General features: G+C 36.6%; 1 protein-coding gene across 1 annotated transcript in view; it reads right to left on the bottom strand.

Annotated features, from left to right (window-relative positions):
- Window positions 1-8,833: 8,833 nt before the first annotated feature.
- Window positions 8,834-19,600, bottom strand: part of LOC126857137 (neuropeptide SIFamide receptor-like) — a 45,518-nt gene continuing 34,751 nt past the window's right edge. Inside the window, exon 3 of the mRNA XM_050606296.1 lies at window positions 8,834-10,851. Within this exon, the coding sequence (XP_050462253.1) occupies window positions 10,068-10,851 (784 nt within the window). The 3' untranslated portion in view covers window positions 8,834-10,067. The remainder of the gene's footprint in view (window positions 10,852-19,600) is intronic.

Here is a 19,600-nt window from a genome sequence, read left to right as displayed (position 1 = left end):
TTTATCATTTAATTTAAAATTCTTCTAAACCAACAAATGTGTGTTTTGCCAAGCTTAGCTGCAGAAATTTAATTAGCTCAAGAAGGAATCAAATAACATTGTTCTGGACTAGTGAAGAAAGAATTAAAAGGATTACAAGACATTTAAACTTTTGAAAAACAATTTTGTAGCTTTCTGGGACTCAAGGTACAGAAATCGATTATGTAATAAATAATGATAAATTTTAAATTTGATTTTAATCAAAAATTAAAAGTTAAATTACTAATAAATAAATGATTATTGCTTCGTATCGGCAACCATCTTTTTTATAATTTTTTTCCCTCTTTTTGTCTTCCTCTCTAGCAGAAATTTGGAAAAATCGGGGAGAGAGATAACCGAACATATATAATGTACATATATAATCACGTTTATTTTGATTCGGTTCAGGTGTAAAAGTCTAAGCGCTTATTCTGCACTTCAGCGAACATGATGTATTGTATGACCTGAGTTCCGTTTCGTTTGCAGAGCATTTTTCCTTTATATTTACAAGAGGAATCCAAAGCATGTTTTTCGTATTTAGCAAAAAAATATATACAAAACTTTGAGGAATCTTCGCTTTTGAGTACTTTCGTATTTCAGGTAAACTGATCACAAAAGTAAATAAATAAATAAATGAAAAGCCATAAATCCGTCAATAAATTTAATTTCTGATCAAAATTAAGGAATCAAAATCACTCTAAAGTGTAATTATGATCATTTTTCATCCAAATACAAAACCATTGCCAACTAGCAGAAGTGCTGATACCTGGAAAAAATATTACATACATTGCCTCTTTTTTGCTATATATTCACAGAATGTGATGAAATCAAAAATGAAGACTCTACCCCCGCCTTCTCAAAGTTTTGCATATAGTTTTTTTTATATTCACAAAATTTCTTTTATATTAAATAATATTGATGCTTTCGGTTCTCCTTATTATGGATATGCTCAATTAAAAAGAAATTAATAAATAAAATTATAGACTAGAGAAAGAGGAAGAAAGAGAAAGAAAACTATAAGATTTGGTTTAATTAAAAATAATAAAGTAGAAGTTGTAGTTTTATTTTATATAGCAAACGTATGTGTTAGATTATGATGAGACTTTTTTATAAAAAGAGAATCTTGTAGCAAATTAACGGATATCTGTAATTTTTCTACGTTATTTTCTTCGCCTAATATACAAAATATTCAAGAATTAGACAAATTGTATAAAATTATAAAGGAGCCAATTTTGCCAATAAACCTGTATCTACAAAAATGAGCTATATTGGCACCAGAGGATCAAAAACTAACAAGAGAACCTCGCAAACTCGAAAATTCTGATTTTGATGAAACTTTACACATATAGTGGAGGGTGGGGAGTAAATAAATAAATTTAGAAATTTTCAATTGCGACTCAAAAGCGATTTTAAGGAGTAAAATTACCTCTCATATAATGCTTTATACAAAAGTTTCATGATAAAAACACTTCTATTTAACGACCATTAATAAAATTTTGAAAAAAATAATTTTTTTTGTTAATTCTCTTGCTAATCTTTGATTTTTCCAGTGCCAAAACGACTCATTGACGGACGCAGATTTATTGATATAATTGGCTTATTTTTTATAACCATCTAAAGTTTATTAATTTAATTCTGAGACACCCTGCATATAACTATGATTAATTTTTTTACTAGATGTTTTATTTGTCAAAAAATTTCTCAAGAATTCTGTGTACGAGCTTCGTTGAATTTCCTCTCCGACTGTTTCTGTTTCAGTCTAACATTTCATCATCGCAAACGTTCTTTGTGGTGGTGTGGGTTTTACCCGCTACATCGCACATTCTGTTGCGGTTGGCCGAATTAAGTCTGGACTTTTCGACAGGTGCCCACCTTGCAGTGTGCGGTTGGACCCTCGAAATGTGCGTCAGAAGTGAGTATCGATCTTACCGATGTTAGCCAGATCGACGAGTTAGGGAGTTTCTTTTAGATGAGTAACGTGATACATTTTAACGCAAGTCGCGCGGCTGTTTCGCCTTTAGTTTCTTCTTTAATTTCGTCCTTGTTACTTCTCTTCACTTTTACTTCTCTTTAAATTAGAGTACCTTTCCCGCTCCGCCTGCATTTGTTTCGTCTCACCATTACTCGTGCTGCTCGCGGATTTTTATTTTATCTATTTCTATTTAAAGTTCGACTGTCTTTTTCCAGCCGTTCATTTAATGATAAACATCTCTTGCGAATAATTTCCGCTTTTCTGCCAGCATTTGCAATATTTTTCAATCGTGTTAATAATTTCGTGCAGTTGAATTTTCTACGTAAATGAGAGGAAATGTATGTCTCTTTGAATTGATAAAGGACAGGAAATATGACACAGTTAAAAAATTCGTGTTGAATTTCACAGATATCACATGTCCACACAAATTTTTATGTTAATTTAACATAATGTTAAATAGTGACATTAATAGTATGTTAATATAAAATAAAATTTTAATATAAAATGTAAATCTCAAAATAATTTAAAATAAATTTTGTGTAAAAATTAACATATCTTTAACGATAAAATTAATTCGAAAAAATGTTATTGACAGTCTGTAATCAATGTGTTTAATATAATTATTATATAATATTTAACATAAAAATTAAAAAAAAACCGACATATTTTTTAACTAGAAAACACACATTTTTCAACTGATCAGGATGATTGACTATAAGAAAAGCTTACAATGGAGATATATATTTTATTGTATATATTTTAATGTTCCTTTTTTTGAGAAAATACGTATACTTATACTCGCAACTCGATACATTTCAGCTATACGAGACGCGATTTGGCATTACCACGGCGTTCGCTATAAAAATGCTGGACAAAAGGATAATTAGAATTTATTGCTACGTCGAACAGTGGACAGAGAACGTGCGCCTCGGCTGATGGGCGTGATAACGCCAAATCGCCGGTCGTTTACATACCAACTATTTATGTATAGATATATATATGTATATACATTTATTCGCAAAACATGTACAACAAACAGACACTATCTTTCGTAATATTTACGTATATTCGACTTAAAAAAAATATTTACGGCAAGTATTTCGTATTAATTTTGTCAATAAGTGAAGAGGCGTCGACACTGGTAACATCTTGATTGGTACATTACACATACACACTCTCTGACACAACGCTAAAACACTTATCGATTTCGCTCTCGCAATCTTGTCTCCTTATCTAGTATGTTTCTATTATTTCATTGTTATACAGATAACGCTGTCTATCCATATAACGCGTAACTGTCAAAGCAAAATAACGAAAAGGAGAAGAGGAATGATATATCTTTCAATGTTATATGTATATCTGCTAAAAGGATTTAACATTTCAAGTGGATTCTCTCAAAAGCGCGAGACTTAATCAAACCATCCGTATTCGACTTTAAATCGGCAACATGTACAACAAAAGTGTCAATAAAAAGTGCCTAACCGGTGCAAGTTTTCAAAAGCGATATTACACTCTTTACGATATTATTCTTAGATTAGTGCAAAAGAGGATATTGTATCAAGTTCGATTTTAAATAAAATTATCTATTTAAATGTGACTTGAAAAAAGAACTATTTGTGCAAAAAAGAAGATCGCTTTTTTTAACGTAAACAAAAAATATTACATTAAAATTAATAGTGACTATGTATTAATTAAAAAAAAGTGTCTCTAATTTTATCTTTAAAAAATGTAACGACAAAGAAAGTACCAGCTTTCTCACTACTAGCCTGATAACATCGTTCAATAAAAAATGACTTTTTTTTTAACAACGGAATGAGACTGATCATTTCTTATAAGTTTTTGAGCACTGAATACAAATCTAGTTTTAAGATTGTTGTATTACGTCAGTATTTTGAGAAATTCGCAATTAAAGTTGCAAAAAAAGGCTGTTTTTACGAACTTTGTCATGTTATAGCTACAATATGTGATGTGCTAGAAAAGTTTTATTAAAATCAAAATAAAATATGTTGTTAGGACTTTCAATCCTCAAAAGAAATTTTTGGTTATGGTTAATAAGATATCCATGATTAAATATGTATTACTGAAATTAACTGTGACTTGGTCATTGACTTGATTTACTAAATATTTTAATTTTGTTTATTTAAACTTATAAGTTTTTTTGAGTCACTGAATGCAAATCTAATGTCAAAATTGTCAAATCCAAAATGATGGACTCAATATGGCGGATGTCAAAACTTAAATTTTTATAATATTGAGTCCACAATTTTGAGTTTGACAATTTTGATATTGGATTCATATTCAGTGACCTAAAAAATTCTTAGATTTAAATAAACATATAATTGAAAACTATTTGGCAAATTGTCAGTCCTAACAACATACTTTATTTTGATTGTAATAAAACGTCTCCAGCAAGTCACATATTGTTACAATATGACAAAGTTCAGAAAACAGCCCTTTTTTTGCAAATTTCTCAAAATTCTGGCATGATGGGACAATTTTAAAATCGAATTTATGTTCAGCATCCAAAATATAACAAGCTATAAGAAACGACTAGTCCCGTTCCGGTGCTTTTTTTTGTTTTCTTTTTTTATGAACTGTGTAATTTATGATTACAATGAACGCTCGCGGAGAATAACGTTCATGAACACACACACTCACACGCAATTTTTGCACAAAGCTATGTAATAGTATTTTTTATACAAGCAAAATATTGAAATGTACAAAGGCATCATCTCGCGACTACAAACGTGCACCTTGGGTATCTCGACGTGAAAATCTCTCTTGCGTCATCCGCTGTTTCATCAAACATACTCGGCTATTTTGCGTGCTCGGCTATTAGCCATCGCTAATATTATAACCATAAATACGTTCTATTAATTAAACGTTTAATTCGCATATCCTGCTTGAGAAGCGAGATTATTACGCGTGTAATAACAATATAAGAGGGAGTGTCTCGCTCGCGGTTAATAAAACATCCAACAGAGTGCTTGTAGAGAAACGCTAGCTCACTTTATCGCCGACTTCTCTCGCATATCTCACGCCATCGGTAAAAATAAGCTTATACGAAACGATGGATTAATCTTTCTGATCGCAGATTCTCTATATAAAATATCTCGCTGTCTCTCTCAAAATTAATCTTACACGGTATCTTCTCGACTTATCTTTGCAAACAATTCATCGATATCGATATCGGCAAATTGATATTATATAAAAGATTTATGGTAAAAGTTATTCTTCGATACAACTTGAAGAATTATATCTTTTAATCGCATCTTTTTTTTTTCAAAATTGTTAGTACAGTTTATCACGCAGAGAGCTTTACCCCCTCTCCCCTTTCACCCCATAAATCTTTTGTATAAAATTTTTCTCAATGACAAGAGTTGAAGTTAACGAAGTATTATCTATCAAGTTTACTATACATTTATTTTTGAGACGCTAATCTGAACACGGCTCTAAATTTCAAACGGCGCTTACATCTCTGTCATTAGCATGACACTTTGTGATTAAAATTATCGTGCGGTGGGAACCGATCGCAAAGTAGAAACGTGCGACACGCGATAAATCGTCGTGATGTAAGATCCTAGTAACACAGTTTGACGAAATCCCTAATGGACGTTCGCGATGATTCGCGAATTATATAATTTACGTCCGCGTTATACAAATCGCATTATTCGCAAGTTTATCAAGTGTGAAGCATTATTACAATTGCAACAATTTTTTCCTCATCGCGAGATTGTGGCAAGATCATGAAATTCCGAACACATATTACGGAACAATCTAAAGAAATGTGTGTAGTTGGCATCGAACGAATTGAGATAAGATTTCTTATTTGTTATCGGGCACAATGCGGAAATCGATGAAAAAAGTGTCCCGACGTATTTCGACGCCAACTGTACTATAAGAGTCGCGATTAAATAGTTTCCGAACTAATTACGCGGTCATCTTCGCTTGTACAGGGTATTTCAAAATTGGATTATGTTTATGTGATTATGAAGGACGAAACAAGCCAATTTTATCAATAAATCCGTATCTGTTTATGACCCATTTTGCCACTAGGAAATCAAAGACTAAGGACAAAAATCTTTGAGAAAAATTATTTTTTTTTTCAGAACTTTATTAATATGATCAAATAAAAGTATTTTTACCACGCTACTTTTGTATAAAACATTTTTTCATATCTCGAACAATTTTTGAGATATATCGAGAAAAAGCAACTCTACATACGAGGGATGATTCCATCCCTTAGAAGCGTTTTTGGGCATCTAAACATTTTTAAAAATTTTTGGATTTGCGAGATTCCCCGTTACTCCTTCATTCTCTAGTGCCAAAACAATTCATTTTTTAACACAAGTTTATTGGCAAAATTGGCTTATTTTGATATCCTTTATCCATTTTGATATCCTAATCCTTTATCCTATAACCATCTGTAGATATAATTCTGAGACATCCTGTATAATGAGTCTCTCGTATCATTCGAATTCAAAGTAATATTTTTTTCTATTTTCAGATAACCTTAGATAAGCAATAAAAGTAATTAGCATTAAATCCAACGATCATCGGAAAAAGAATCTGTATGTGTGAGAAATCCTCATCACCGAGATTGTGTGGATCCTCTCTTCTCCCGTTAAGGATTAATACCTAACGAGATTACCTTGAAGAAGATAATCGTGAATAAGATTAGACAATTACTTTTTATAGTGTCAGTCCGGAAACTTTTTGATTGCGTCCTTGCAAAAATCTCGGTAAAACAAGACTTAAGTAGTGAGTACGAATTAGGGCTGTAAATGTTTGAATAATCCCGTCTTATTCGGATAAATCGAATAAACTTTAATACGTAAGACATCTGATGAAACATAATTGAATATTTTTAGGCAACTGAATATATATCAAGTATCACTTATTTTTTCTTTCTCTCTCTCTCTCTCTCTCTCTCTCTCTCTCTCTCTCTCTCTTTCTCTGTATTATTCTATTGTATTATTCGTTTATTCAAATATGTACAGTTAGATTGGTCGGAAATATCACAAATATCTAGTAAATAACGAAATATACGAATGATAATTTAATTTAATTGTCTGAGAATGCATGTGTATTCTTGAAGTACTTGAATTATTCAACCATTCGTTTCATCTCTGATAGAATTATTTGAATCTCTCAAAATTTAATTGATGACGCGCGCACACACACACACACATACACACCCAAATATTTAAATATATCGGCATTTAAAATCGGCTTATACATGTAGCCCTATTACAAATATTTTCCTTAAATGTATTACAACATTTCCTTGCATATATATCTAATTTACAAATGTAATTTTTATCGCCCTATTATAAGATATTTATTATATCCGATAAATGCCATGCCATGTATCCGAGATATTTCGAAAAGAACGCAAAAATTCTTTTAGTAAATTCATAATCTATAGCTTGCACGATTTTTTTTTTATAACGTAAACATCGGAAAGTGACGAAAATCCGCTAAAGCGTGTGCGTACAAAAAATATATCGATCGACGAGACCGATAATAACGATTAACAATCTACAAGTATGAAAAAGAGATTTTTTTTTCGGACGACGAAAGGATAAACGTGGTGCGTGTCTGCGTATATATTTAATAACACAGTGGATATACATGTAATGCATATATATATATATATATATATATATATATATATATATATATATATATGCAGACGGAGCAAATATACATAGACTCATCCACGCTTGATCCTTACATGTATTTACTATGTGTGTATCATATTCGAACACTCTCATATTTTTTTTTTCACCGTTTTATACATACATATACAATCGCAGCCCGAGATTATTGCCAGTCGACATAATTTCGATGAATTGCTGATGCTATCGAAAAATGGCGTGTCTGCGGCAAAGTTGAACTTGGCGAAATATTATATAAGTTTCAAGTCCCAAGATTGTTCTTACGCCTTTCTTTCTCTGTTTCTCTCTCTCTCTCAAGTTCTTTCAATCAGCTAACGCTACTGGTTGCATTTTACGTCGCGTCTCTTGTGTGTCTCTCATTCTATTTTATTATCGTCATTACAGATCTAATTGCGCCACTGCTCTCGACTTAGTGGCGACGTCACGCCACTAAGGTGGATATGAATTTGACCAGCACTTCGGAACCATCGTGTAATAATTCGTACGCACGTGGTAACACTAATCTTCATCTCTCGTATAAAAACTTTATGAAAATAATTGCTTTATCCGGCGATTTGTGCTTTACCGACTTTACAATTAGGATTCAGAGGACTCAAAGTAATTCCCTTTTTCCCCATCCCTTTCCCGAAGGAGCGCAAAAGGAGAAGTCGATCATCGTGAAATCTTAAAATGTATAACAAGCAGGTAACGATTTTTCGCGTTAAAAATCGCGCAAAAGTTTCTTTTATTCTTCGACGGATGATTCTTTATGCGACAATATAACGAACTATGACAAGCATCAGAGAATCATCCTTGTTGGGATGATTCAGACAAATAACGCTTGTGTAAAAATTATAGAGAGAAGATCTTATCAATTAATCCGTTTTACAAATCGAACCGCCTACTCAACGGCCAATATTTTCCGAATAAAAGTGCAAGAGAGAGAGAAGCATCTAAAAAAATCTACAAAAAAAAACATTGAAAAATAAGATGCCTTACTGATGTCTGACACATTCGCGTGAATCTCTTCTATTATATTTCGAACAAGCTGTAAATATCTAAACGACAAAAGTACCAACTCGATTAACGTCTCTCGGTAAGAAAATATATATATATATATATATATATACGTAATCCTAGTGTATATGTAATTTTAAGTACATACAGTAGTAAATTGCTGACCTACATGTGGAGGTAGTGTTTTACAAAGAGTTGATTAATTTATTTTTTACTGTTTAAACAAATTCTTTCTCCATTCTGTCATATTTCCAGAATGTTGGAGAAAGAAAGCAGCATCGATATAACAATGTGACTTTTACAAAGAATCGCGCGCCTTTTCATGAGAAAGGCCGGCAAATATATAAACAAATTACCCTTCTGTCAAACTGTATGTTTGAATTAACCCGCGTGAATCAGTGATAAAAATCAGATATTTTACACGATCTCCGCACCATCTACATCTTTTGATCCGTAATCGAAAATCCGATGAACCGAAAACAATTCTTACGCCACGCCGTTCGTGTCGACTCCTCTGCTCGATCGAGTGCACCGTGTAAAGTGCGTGCTTCCGCACGCCACCACTTCCGCCCCCTTTAATTACGCGACTACTTCGCCGAGAAGTCGCGAGCACCGACTAATTGTCTATCACGAGCCATGGTGTTCGCCGTCGAGAGACAACGAGTCGACTCGCGCGCATCCGCTCGCCCGCGAGTCATCATCCCGAGTCATCATCTCGAGTCATCATCACGCCACTCTGCGCTGTCGCGCTAATTACGTGGTCGACGGGCAAAGGATGATGCATGCACCGTCACAATCGTAACAAACACGCGCGCTTTAATTGGTAGATCTAACCAACTTTCCCCTCTTCTCTTCAAAATGGCGTACAAATATCATTGACATAGATATAGATAAAAAGAAATTGTAAGGTTCATTGAAGCGTAATGCCGTCGTCGCGTCTCTCTTCGAATGATTCCGGGAAAAGCTACAGACACGAATTGTGTCGTATCTAAGCGAACTTGTCTTAACGACTATTGTATTACATGTACGCAGCGGTTACATTGTGACAAAATCCAAAAAACGACGTCTCTCCCAAGGACAATAGCAACAACGATAACTGTCGTCTCTGTCGCGAAAAATGCGCGTCTTCATTACTGCCTTCATAGAAATCTCTCGATCATCTTTCAGTCTCTGATTTCCGGCCCGAAGTAACAATCATATCGATCACCCGAGTGATCCATAATTCTCGGACCGGCTGACTTTGGTTAAATCTCGGATTTAACCGCGCGTTGACAGGAGATCCGTCAGATGCGAAGGCCGCCATGTGCTCTCTTCTCTCTCCAATTTATCCACCCCGTCGAGCGGGTATTATTAAATCCGTGCAATGAAACGAGACCACCTCGGGGCACCCACGACCGCGATTACACGCCGGTGTGGTTGAATATATAAGAGACGTTGCTGTCCTGGTGGACCGGCGGCCCATGCCAGGCGCGTCTCGTCGACGAATTGTTGTTGTTGTTGTTGACGTAATAGGAGGACTTTCTCATGCTCGTCGAAGAGGACATCATCGCGACGGTCTCGTAATACCTGAGCTTGCCGCAGCACCGACCGCTCTTGAGGATGGCGATGAAGCCGCGTCGATACTTCTTGTTGAAAAAGGCATAGAGGATCGGATTTATGCAGGAATTGCTGGCGCCCAACCACTGGGCGATCGGCGTAGCGATCGGCAGGATCTCGTCTTCTCCCTGTACAAGGTCACCGCCCAGCTTGATCACGGCGAAGATTACGTAGAGAGGCAGCCACGAGAGAACGAAGAGTATGACGACCACGACCAGCATCTTGACTACCTTCACCTTTGACTTCTGCTGTAACCTCTCCATCTGGGCGTCCTTGGTGTCGGTGGGTATGTGCCTGCGCCACACCTTGATCCATATGAGAATGTAACAGAGGGATATGAGAATCATTGGCAGCACGTAGCAAAGAATCAGATTGCCGATCAGGAAGAAAAGCGTGCCATCCTCGGGATGCGGCCACGTTTCCAGACAGAGGCGCAGATCGGGCTCGTCTTCGTAGATGGAGACCAGATCGAAGAACAGCAACCACGGTGACGTCATCGTCAGAGCGATGAACCAGATCACAACGATCATCATGCGGGCCCGTCGTTTTGTGATTTGGCATTTTAACGGCCACCAGATCGCCAAGAATCTGAAAAAACGTACATCAATCAGCTCTATAATAATTGCCAATCTTTCTTCCAAATCTTTGAAAATCATAATGCGTAGATAAATATTCCGTATTCTTTTCTCTACTTATATTATTGCGTTTATTCAATTTGATCAAAATTGAAAAAAATTGGAAAAAATTGAGAATTTTATAGAATCTAAATATTCAGTAGAAAAATTATTTTATAAATAAATAATCGTTTAAATTATTCAGAATAGCGGGATAAAATATCAAGGAAGTTGATATAATATTTAATTCAATTTAATTCATATTTAAAATTTAATTTAATAATAAAAATTTACTTTTAATTGTTGAATCAAGTGGCTCGAATTATTAAATAACTAGCCGAAACGTCACATATGTCATCTATGGCGGGAAAACACTTATCGCGGGGAGATCTGAAAGATGGGGTTAAAAGTTGTAGACGGCAAAGCGGTTTCGCAAGTTTGATTATTAACAAGCTTCTTCGTCACAATAATAAGTTTGTACTACCGAAAAAAATTTAATCGCGAATGTAGATAACCGTCTGATTTATTGTATCACGAAGAATGCAGAACGTGACCGTTTTATGAGACAGGTTCGGAAACAAGCCCGCCAACTCGACGCCCGTACAGCCATTATTTTTTAGATCTCGCATATGGAATTGCCGACAAATGTTCCATTCGCCTTTCGAAAGACACTCGCGCCCGTCACGCTTCAACGGCCATGCGAGCCGCTTGAGAATAGATACGCGCGGGAGAATATCTTTTATGTGAGAGTTGTTTGCTGTTCGACAAACAAGTCAAATTATCTAGGAAAGGTGCATCGGAACGTATGCTTTTATCGATATCGATTTAACTCCATTGCTTTGAATGAACAAATGAATTGCGTTTATTATATTGTTGTAAGACAAACAACATTACATCTTGCATCCTTGCATTGAAGCATCCTCTATAAGGGAGGTTTTTATAAAAAAAGCTAATGTATAAATGTGTATGTGTGTGTATACATAAATATAATTTAAAAAAATAAAAGTATATATATATATATATATATATATATACATATAATAATATTTACATATTTATTATTATTTCTTTTTATTTTTATTTTTTTTATATTTTTTATATATATTATTTATTTATTTTTATTATTTTATATATATGTAAATAATAAAATAATAAAAAAATAATAATAAATAAGTAAATACTTATATAAACAAACATTCTGTGTAGTTTACATTCACCCAGTATAATTCCTTCTTGGTGTTGGAATTTCCATTTCCGTCAGTGCAATAGAAAAACACAAACGCGTAATATAATTTTTTAATTTAACGAGAAATATATGTGAGAAAAAAATTAGCAATTTCCAAATAATGTGAAAACTGTCACTTAAATGTGCTGAAAAATAGAAAGAATATTTTTACAAGACATTTCTTCCCTCGCCCTCTTTCTTTCTGGAAGAGCGATTATCCAATAATTCGCGAATGAGCACGCAAATGGCGTTCATCCGTGTGTCTAACGGGATAAGAAGTCGCGAGATAGATCGCCCTAGAACAATAGCGGCGGACGGACCATCGATCACGACGATGATAATGACGATAACGATGGCGTTACGGAACGAGAGCAAACACTGCGACGTTACTTTCGTTTTGGAATTCTCATTAACCGGAAGTAACGAGGCGCGTTCAAATCCAAAGGAGATTCCGGATAAGACGCAAAGGGGGAGAGTCGTCGTTTCTTATTAATTGAATGGCTGCCATTTTTGGCGTCCAATAAATTTCTTTAATAGAGCTTCCGTATAGAACTTCATCGGGATTCATCGGGTGGCTATTTTTCCGCGTCTCAGTTCTTGATTACGAGCGTACGCCTCTTCTTCTTATCCGCGCTTTATCGGCGTCTTCGGCGACCTTCGTCGATTCCATGAATAAACTTTAAATATTTGTCATCGGAAGACCTTCGCATAAATCAACGCCGGCTTCGATACCGATCTACGGGAATTTTCACGGAATGCGCGTCGTCACTTCCGGAATCGTGCGGCGGCGCGTATACCGCGCGCTCTTATCGCGATAAAAGGTGCATGTAATGCAACGAACCCTCCCCGCGAGTCTCTACGTAACGTGAGCAAAGTTGGAAAAATCGCGGTAATCCGCGATCGTTCCAAGGTCATCTATTGTCGTCCGAGGAGGGACGAGCACAATAAGAGGTATTCGCGATGATGATCCCGGGACCGAGCATCTATATAAAGGGATCGATACCCCGCAGTCGCAACTGTAGTGTCGTCCTGTGCGTTTGCCAACGAAAAAAAAAAAGCTGATAAAACGCTTAACATGTTCAAACTGGCAAGTATATCCGTCTCATGCACTGTGTATGTGTATATTCGATTAAATCAACCAACCACTACGAGATATTTGTTTTCGTGACGTTAATTTTTAAGTACCTTGACACGTCGCGTAAAATTCTCGTTCAGCATCTACGCGCTATTACAATCTTTAATTTTCGATATAAAGCTAGCTTTAAAAAAAAATTGACGCAATACGAAAATTGGTGTATAAATAAAATTCTATCTCCCATCGCGAATTAAATCGTCTGAAGTGGGCTCAACAATCGAATACATTCCACGCCGGCGTTTGGTGATTGAAAAGTTGTTTGACCGTTAAATGTTTCTAACAAACACGTCTAGAAACGTTATACAACGATTATGTAAGCAGAGCGCGTTTGCGATATAAATTCCTCGAATTTCTCTCGAATCGCGAACGTTCATGGACGGTCACGGATATGTTTCGGACTAGTTCGGACTAGTTCGCCAAATATTCCGTAACGAAGAAGCAAACGTCCATAAACGTTTTGATCATTACTTTTGTTTCGCGAAGTAGCCTGTGAAATTCCTTCCAAACTCTCGTCCGAGGGAAACCTGTTGCAAGACGCTCTAAAATTAATTTGGGATAATTATTAGAATTACCACAAGAAGAAAGAAAAATCGCGAAATTGCCATTGCCATCGATCCAGAAAGGATTAAAAAAAAAAAAACGCCCGTTCTTGGCACGTGCGATCATGGCGATGATTAATTGAAACGGAATGACGTCGAGCTTGCGAGTCGAAAAAGGCGAACCGATCAAAGTCGCCGGTGGAGTTAAACGCGCCTCACTTGCTTATTCAGGCACACTCCCGACATTTTTCATAACTCTCATAAAAACAGCGGGCGAATAAAGGAAGAGAAAGAGGATGGGGGTGAGGGAGGGGGAGGGGGGGGCGAGAGGAGAAATAAAGCCTCGAAGTTCGAGGGAAGAAAGAAGGCAAAAAATGTCGCGCGATTTTGTGACTTTTTTTTTTTTTAAACGCAATTATTTTTCACAGATTCTAGCGATCGCGATGGTGGTGGCGATCACGTGGGGCGCGCCAGCCCCGAAACCAGCTCCGTCCGCTCCGTTGCTGGGTCCATATCCCCTGGTTTACGCATCACCCTATGCGAGAGTCTATCCGTATTATCCGGCGGCGGTTCCTGTGGCTTATTACAACGGCTACAGATGGGTGCATCCGGGCTCGCTCTACGTCTACTGATATCGATTTCCGGCCGCTGATCCGTCGGGATCAACGTCAACATCGACGCGCGATGTTGCGTAATGTCGCGGATATAATAGTGGCACAGCGAGCCAAATAATTCTACGTGAAATATCTCTGGAATAAAGTACGCTTTTGTCGCAGTATACGCTCGTTGACTCTGTAAGGATTTTCCCTCTCCTCAGGCGCAGCTCTTGCCAGCGCGTCCCCAGCATCCGGTTAATTCTCTCGATCGAAGGGAAGAAGACTCTTATCCGAGCTTGGCAGACTAAGAAAGCTATCGAAAGCGCTATCAATTCTGCCGTCCATTTGTCTCGGTGATATTTATGAAACGATACACGTATTGCATAATCGCGTCGTTTTCTTGGGCAAATAATTCCGTTTTAGGATCTGTGTTAGAGCCATATTCATTATGCGTTAGCGCGACACATTATCGAGAGGGTAGATAAAATTTTAGTCTCGCGTTCCATGCGAGGTATATGCTATGACGTAATAAACAATTATACGCGAATAACGTAAAACAAATACATACACGGATAAAAATGTGAAGCAATATCGTTGCATTCGAAAAGCAGATACGCGCTCGGTATTTATTGTTCATTTTTTAATCTTGATGAACCTCAGCTCTCTAAGTTCAGTTGATTCAAAATCATACGTGCGAGAAAGAAAATTAATTAATTAAGAGCGAGATTGACAGAGAAAATAAGTCATATAATATATTAAAAGTTTATAAATAATTTTGTATAATATATAAGGTTGCAAAAAATTACGCAGACAAAGGAAAGATTTTGTCAAATAATTCCAATCAGATGTTTCTTATAGATTTTCGGTCACAAAAAGCAATGTCGCTGCCCAAATTGCGCCGTCAAGTTTTAAAGTTATTTTGAATTTTAAGATGAAAAATCAATTTTTTATTTTAAAATTCAAAATATTTATTAAATGAAAAATCACTAATTTCTTATATCTTAAAATTCAAAATAACTTTAAAACCTGACGTGATAAATTTGGATAGCGGCATTATTTCTTGTGGCTAAAAATCCATAAGAAGCACCTTGTTGAACCACTTTGTTTAACCTGATAATTGTTTTTATCAGCCTGTGTTACCAAATAAATAAAATAATATAACAACTCTTCCACAATCAAAAAATGGTGAGTATTGATCACATTTAATAATAATCATAAATTATTAAAATGTAATTTTACAATTATATTCAAATATATTATAATATATAATTATATTATAATTACAATTAGAATGTATTATATTGTTCAGTTTATCCAAAAATTTAATTAAAATTAGAATTTAATTTCAATCAGATTTAATTTTAATTAGAATTTATTACATTGTTCCATTTATCTATTTATATCCAAAAATATCGATTGTCCCACTTCAGTTTATGCATACAAATGATCTTAAAATTATTAGTTTCTATTTATAATGATTATAAGGATAAAACTTTGTTATATCATACAAATGAAATCTTCACGAAATTGTTCAAAAAATTTATTTTTATGCCGTACAAGATATTGCACATAAAATATTAGCGCATTAATGCACGCCAACGTATATGGTACACACTGTTCTGATAAAGGTTATTAAACGGCGGCAAAACCGTGTATATCAAGCATCTCTATTATCATTATGCCTTTAAATTTATTCTAGAAAGGAGATCAAGGTGATAATATCATATTTTGCGCGATGTAATCACGCAATGTAACTACTCCTGGTTCACCGTATGAGAGTAAAAGTGCATTTTATATGTTGTCACTAGAAAAATGCAATTTTCAATATTCTCTGGCGCGAATGGAGAATTCATGCCCCATACAAGTATATGTAATTTCATTGCAAATAGATTTTGTTGAAAAAGAACTCCTCGTTTGATAGATATAAACGATTTATTTTCTAAAATATGGAAGATGAATAAGAATAAGAAAATATCAGACGTCAAATGGGAACTCATCTCGGACGACTTATATTGACGATTTATATTATGCAGTTTCTCATTGAAATTTATTATTATTTCGAAACGCATAATTAAATCGATCAACTTTGCCTGTAGCTCGTGTGCCTTTATTTTCGACAGATCTCATCAATTATCGACTAAGTGCATTGGACAGTTCCCTTTTCCTCGTTTTGCATTTACATCTCGAAATGCAAAATTCGTCAGTAGCCAATAAAGCAAACGTACTGAAAGTGAACTGAAAATACTTTAGGAAAGAGGGTGGATAGGGACATTCGCAAAAATCGTAAAATTGGATAGTCTGGTACTAATTTTGATGTACACGCGAAACATATGTATGTGTGTGCAAAATGCTGCCGTCGGTATGTCTATAATATTTCTCTTTATTGGAAAAATAAAAAAAGTACGTTTACGCGCACTCCGGTTTATTGCGCCCTTAGCGATATACCCATGTTCAATAAAACCGCTCTACTATATTCAGCGTGGAGATAAATTGTAAGATTGATAGATGTGCGAAATGGCCAAACGAAAAGCGTAGAAATCTCGTCGAAAAGTTGGCCGGAAGGGAGAGGGGATGATATTATTTTCCCTTATTTTATGACAGCTCGAGGATTCGGAGAGAAATGTGATCAATAAGACTCACGCTGGAAATTTGTAATTAAAATTTTATTAAAATTCCATATGAGAAAACGAAGATAGGGGGGTTTGGGAATGATGGCGGAATGATCGAGGCGAAAATCCGGAAATTTAGATCGATGGAAACAAAGGAAAGACGAATGTGGAAGAAAGAGATTGGCCGATCCTGGAGTATTAGTCCCGATTGGTCCGCTTCACCGCGCGCTCAGTTGTAGGCCTGATGACGATGATGATTCACGCAACGGCGAGTGAGATGGGGTAGTCGAAATTGGCCGGGGGCGTGCAATTTTTTTTTTCTGCCTTTTATCTTTCTTCGGTCTTTGCCTTTAGCGTCACGAAGACGATTTTGGTCGAGGAAGTGGGGGATGTGTGTGTTTACTTTTTTTGTCTTTTTTTCTTTTCTTCCAGGGCTGTGTCGTCGTGAGACTCGGTGGTGGTGGTGGTGAGTTTACGCTGGCTCTCCTAGTCTAACCGTGAAGGGCGAGGGGGGCGCCATGACCGGCCAGAACGGTCCTGGTGACAACGGCAGGGGTGTGCACGGCAGGAGCGATCGGCTGGGCAATGACGGTAGCATGAGCAGGTGCAAGAGCGAGGTGCGGAGCAGCAACGACCGCAGGAGCGACGATCGGGCCGGTTCCATGGCTGACGGCAATGCCGGTCGAACCACAGGGATGGGCGAAGGCGACAGCCAGGATGACAGCGAATACAGCCTACAAAGAAGATTTGTCAAATAGATTTATAAGAGTCTCTCTCTCTCTCTCTCTCTCTCTCTCTCTCTCTCTCTCTCTCTCTCCTTTAACGTTAATGAAACTGTCAGTCGACTAATCCACTCTCCTGTTTAATTTACTTTCGTGCGTTCCGTCGAAAACTCGATATACTCAACTATTGTCTCGGCAAAATTCATAGCAAATATTTGAATACTCGCGGGTCTCCCGGGATTGGTCTTACAATCGATCGATTGTTGAAAGCGGAGCTTGAGAATCGTTTCGCAAGAGATCGCGGGGTCGATTGCGGTAAAAAAAATGCAGCCTGCATTCCGCACAGACTAACAATGTGCATGCTTGAATGATTTCGTTCGCGTAGATTTTTCGCTGAAACGTGAAGTTAGGTGCCGTTGGCACGGCGAGGCCGGTCAGCGGCGTAAGGGCGGGTTCGTGTCGCGCTCACAGCAAAGGAAAGGTCACAGCGAAAGCGTCAAAGAGGGGAGAGAGGCTGAGAAGAATCTTTTTTCTTTCCTCGGTATGCAGTGTATATGCAGCGCGAGATAGTAGCCCGTTTCTCTATCGATCACGGCGAAGGCGCGGAAGCGACGACGAAAGAGTTGCCGCGGCTTTAGAGGATCTTCTATTTACTCGAGCTCTATAGACGACAGAGAGATCCCGACGAAAAGAAAATCCCGCGTGTTTCGTTGAGAATAAGAGCGCGAGAAATGTAGGTCTCGAAATTATACCTCCTCGTCGTGTACTATCTATAATGATTTTTGACAGATCGAAAGCGGTTGAGTTTGACGTAAAAACTGACAGACCGAACAAAAATTAAAAAAAAAACCATTGCTCGGAAAGTGACGTTTCAAAGGTCGATTGACATTTAAAGTAGTAAGTATTTGGACTCAATAAATTGTTTAGTGTGCAAAAGATAGCTAGTACAAAAACGGTCGCTTGGTGAGCACGCGGCTTTAGACGCGATCTTGCCGATAATCGATCGTAGAGCCAACGATGGAAATAATAATCGGTAAACAAAACGGAGAGAAGAAGATATCGTTAAGAATTGTAATTTAGATGAATTGAACTTACCAGCTTGAACATGTTGATTGGTTGTGGATTGCTTGTTACTTCTCGGAAATAAGTGAGTTTATGCTTGTTTCGGCGACTCGAGAGCCTTATATACCGCGCGCAATTTTTAAAAAATCGCCATAAACTTGATCACGTGACCCACGGTATCGAGTATGACGATATATGCCGTATCAATTAAGTCAGCCGATCACCGTGGTGGAGGTAACCGCGCGACCAATCGGCTATCGCGATACCAATCCCAACGTTCCACCGGCTCGCCAATAGTGCGCTTTCAACCCCTTCAGCATTCATCTCGTAAGAATTAAATTAAGATACTCCAGTGATGTAAGACCAATATCCGACACACACACACACACACACACACAAACACACGCTACGCGAGTGTACGAGTATCGCGTGCATCGGATAAGTGTTGTCTCGCGGAAAAAAATTGCGGCTGGTGTTCACCACTGAATTTCAAAACTCATTTTATAAAGATGCGATCGAGGTCTAAACCCGCGACTCTCTATCCTTCTTCGTACTTTTTCAAGCATCGCACGTACATTTCTTTGTGAGTGCGCGTTCTTGTATTCTAAAAATATGGTTCGACAATAAATTCTGTTCTTTGCACTCAGATACTCGACATTTTAAAGTAGGATCCATTTGTGAAAACTTGAAAAATTGAAATTAAACTGACACAATATTTTAATTAAAAAAATTATAATTTCATTAAAAAAAAATTATATACTTTAATTTTTTTTTTTTTTTTCATTACGAAAATATGTCAACCACCAGAACTAATGTATCAAGATAGGTTTGTACT

The sequence above is a fragment of the Cataglyphis hispanica genome, chromosome 20 (assembly GCF_021464435.1).
Source record: "Cataglyphis hispanica isolate Lineage 1 chromosome 20, ULB_Chis1_1.0, whole genome shotgun sequence".
NCBI classification, from domain to species: Eukaryota; Metazoa; Arthropoda; class Insecta; order Hymenoptera; family Formicidae; genus Cataglyphis; species Cataglyphis hispanica.
The sequence above is the reverse complement of the archived record's forward strand: the minus strand, read 5'-3'. Positions and strand labels throughout refer to the sequence as shown.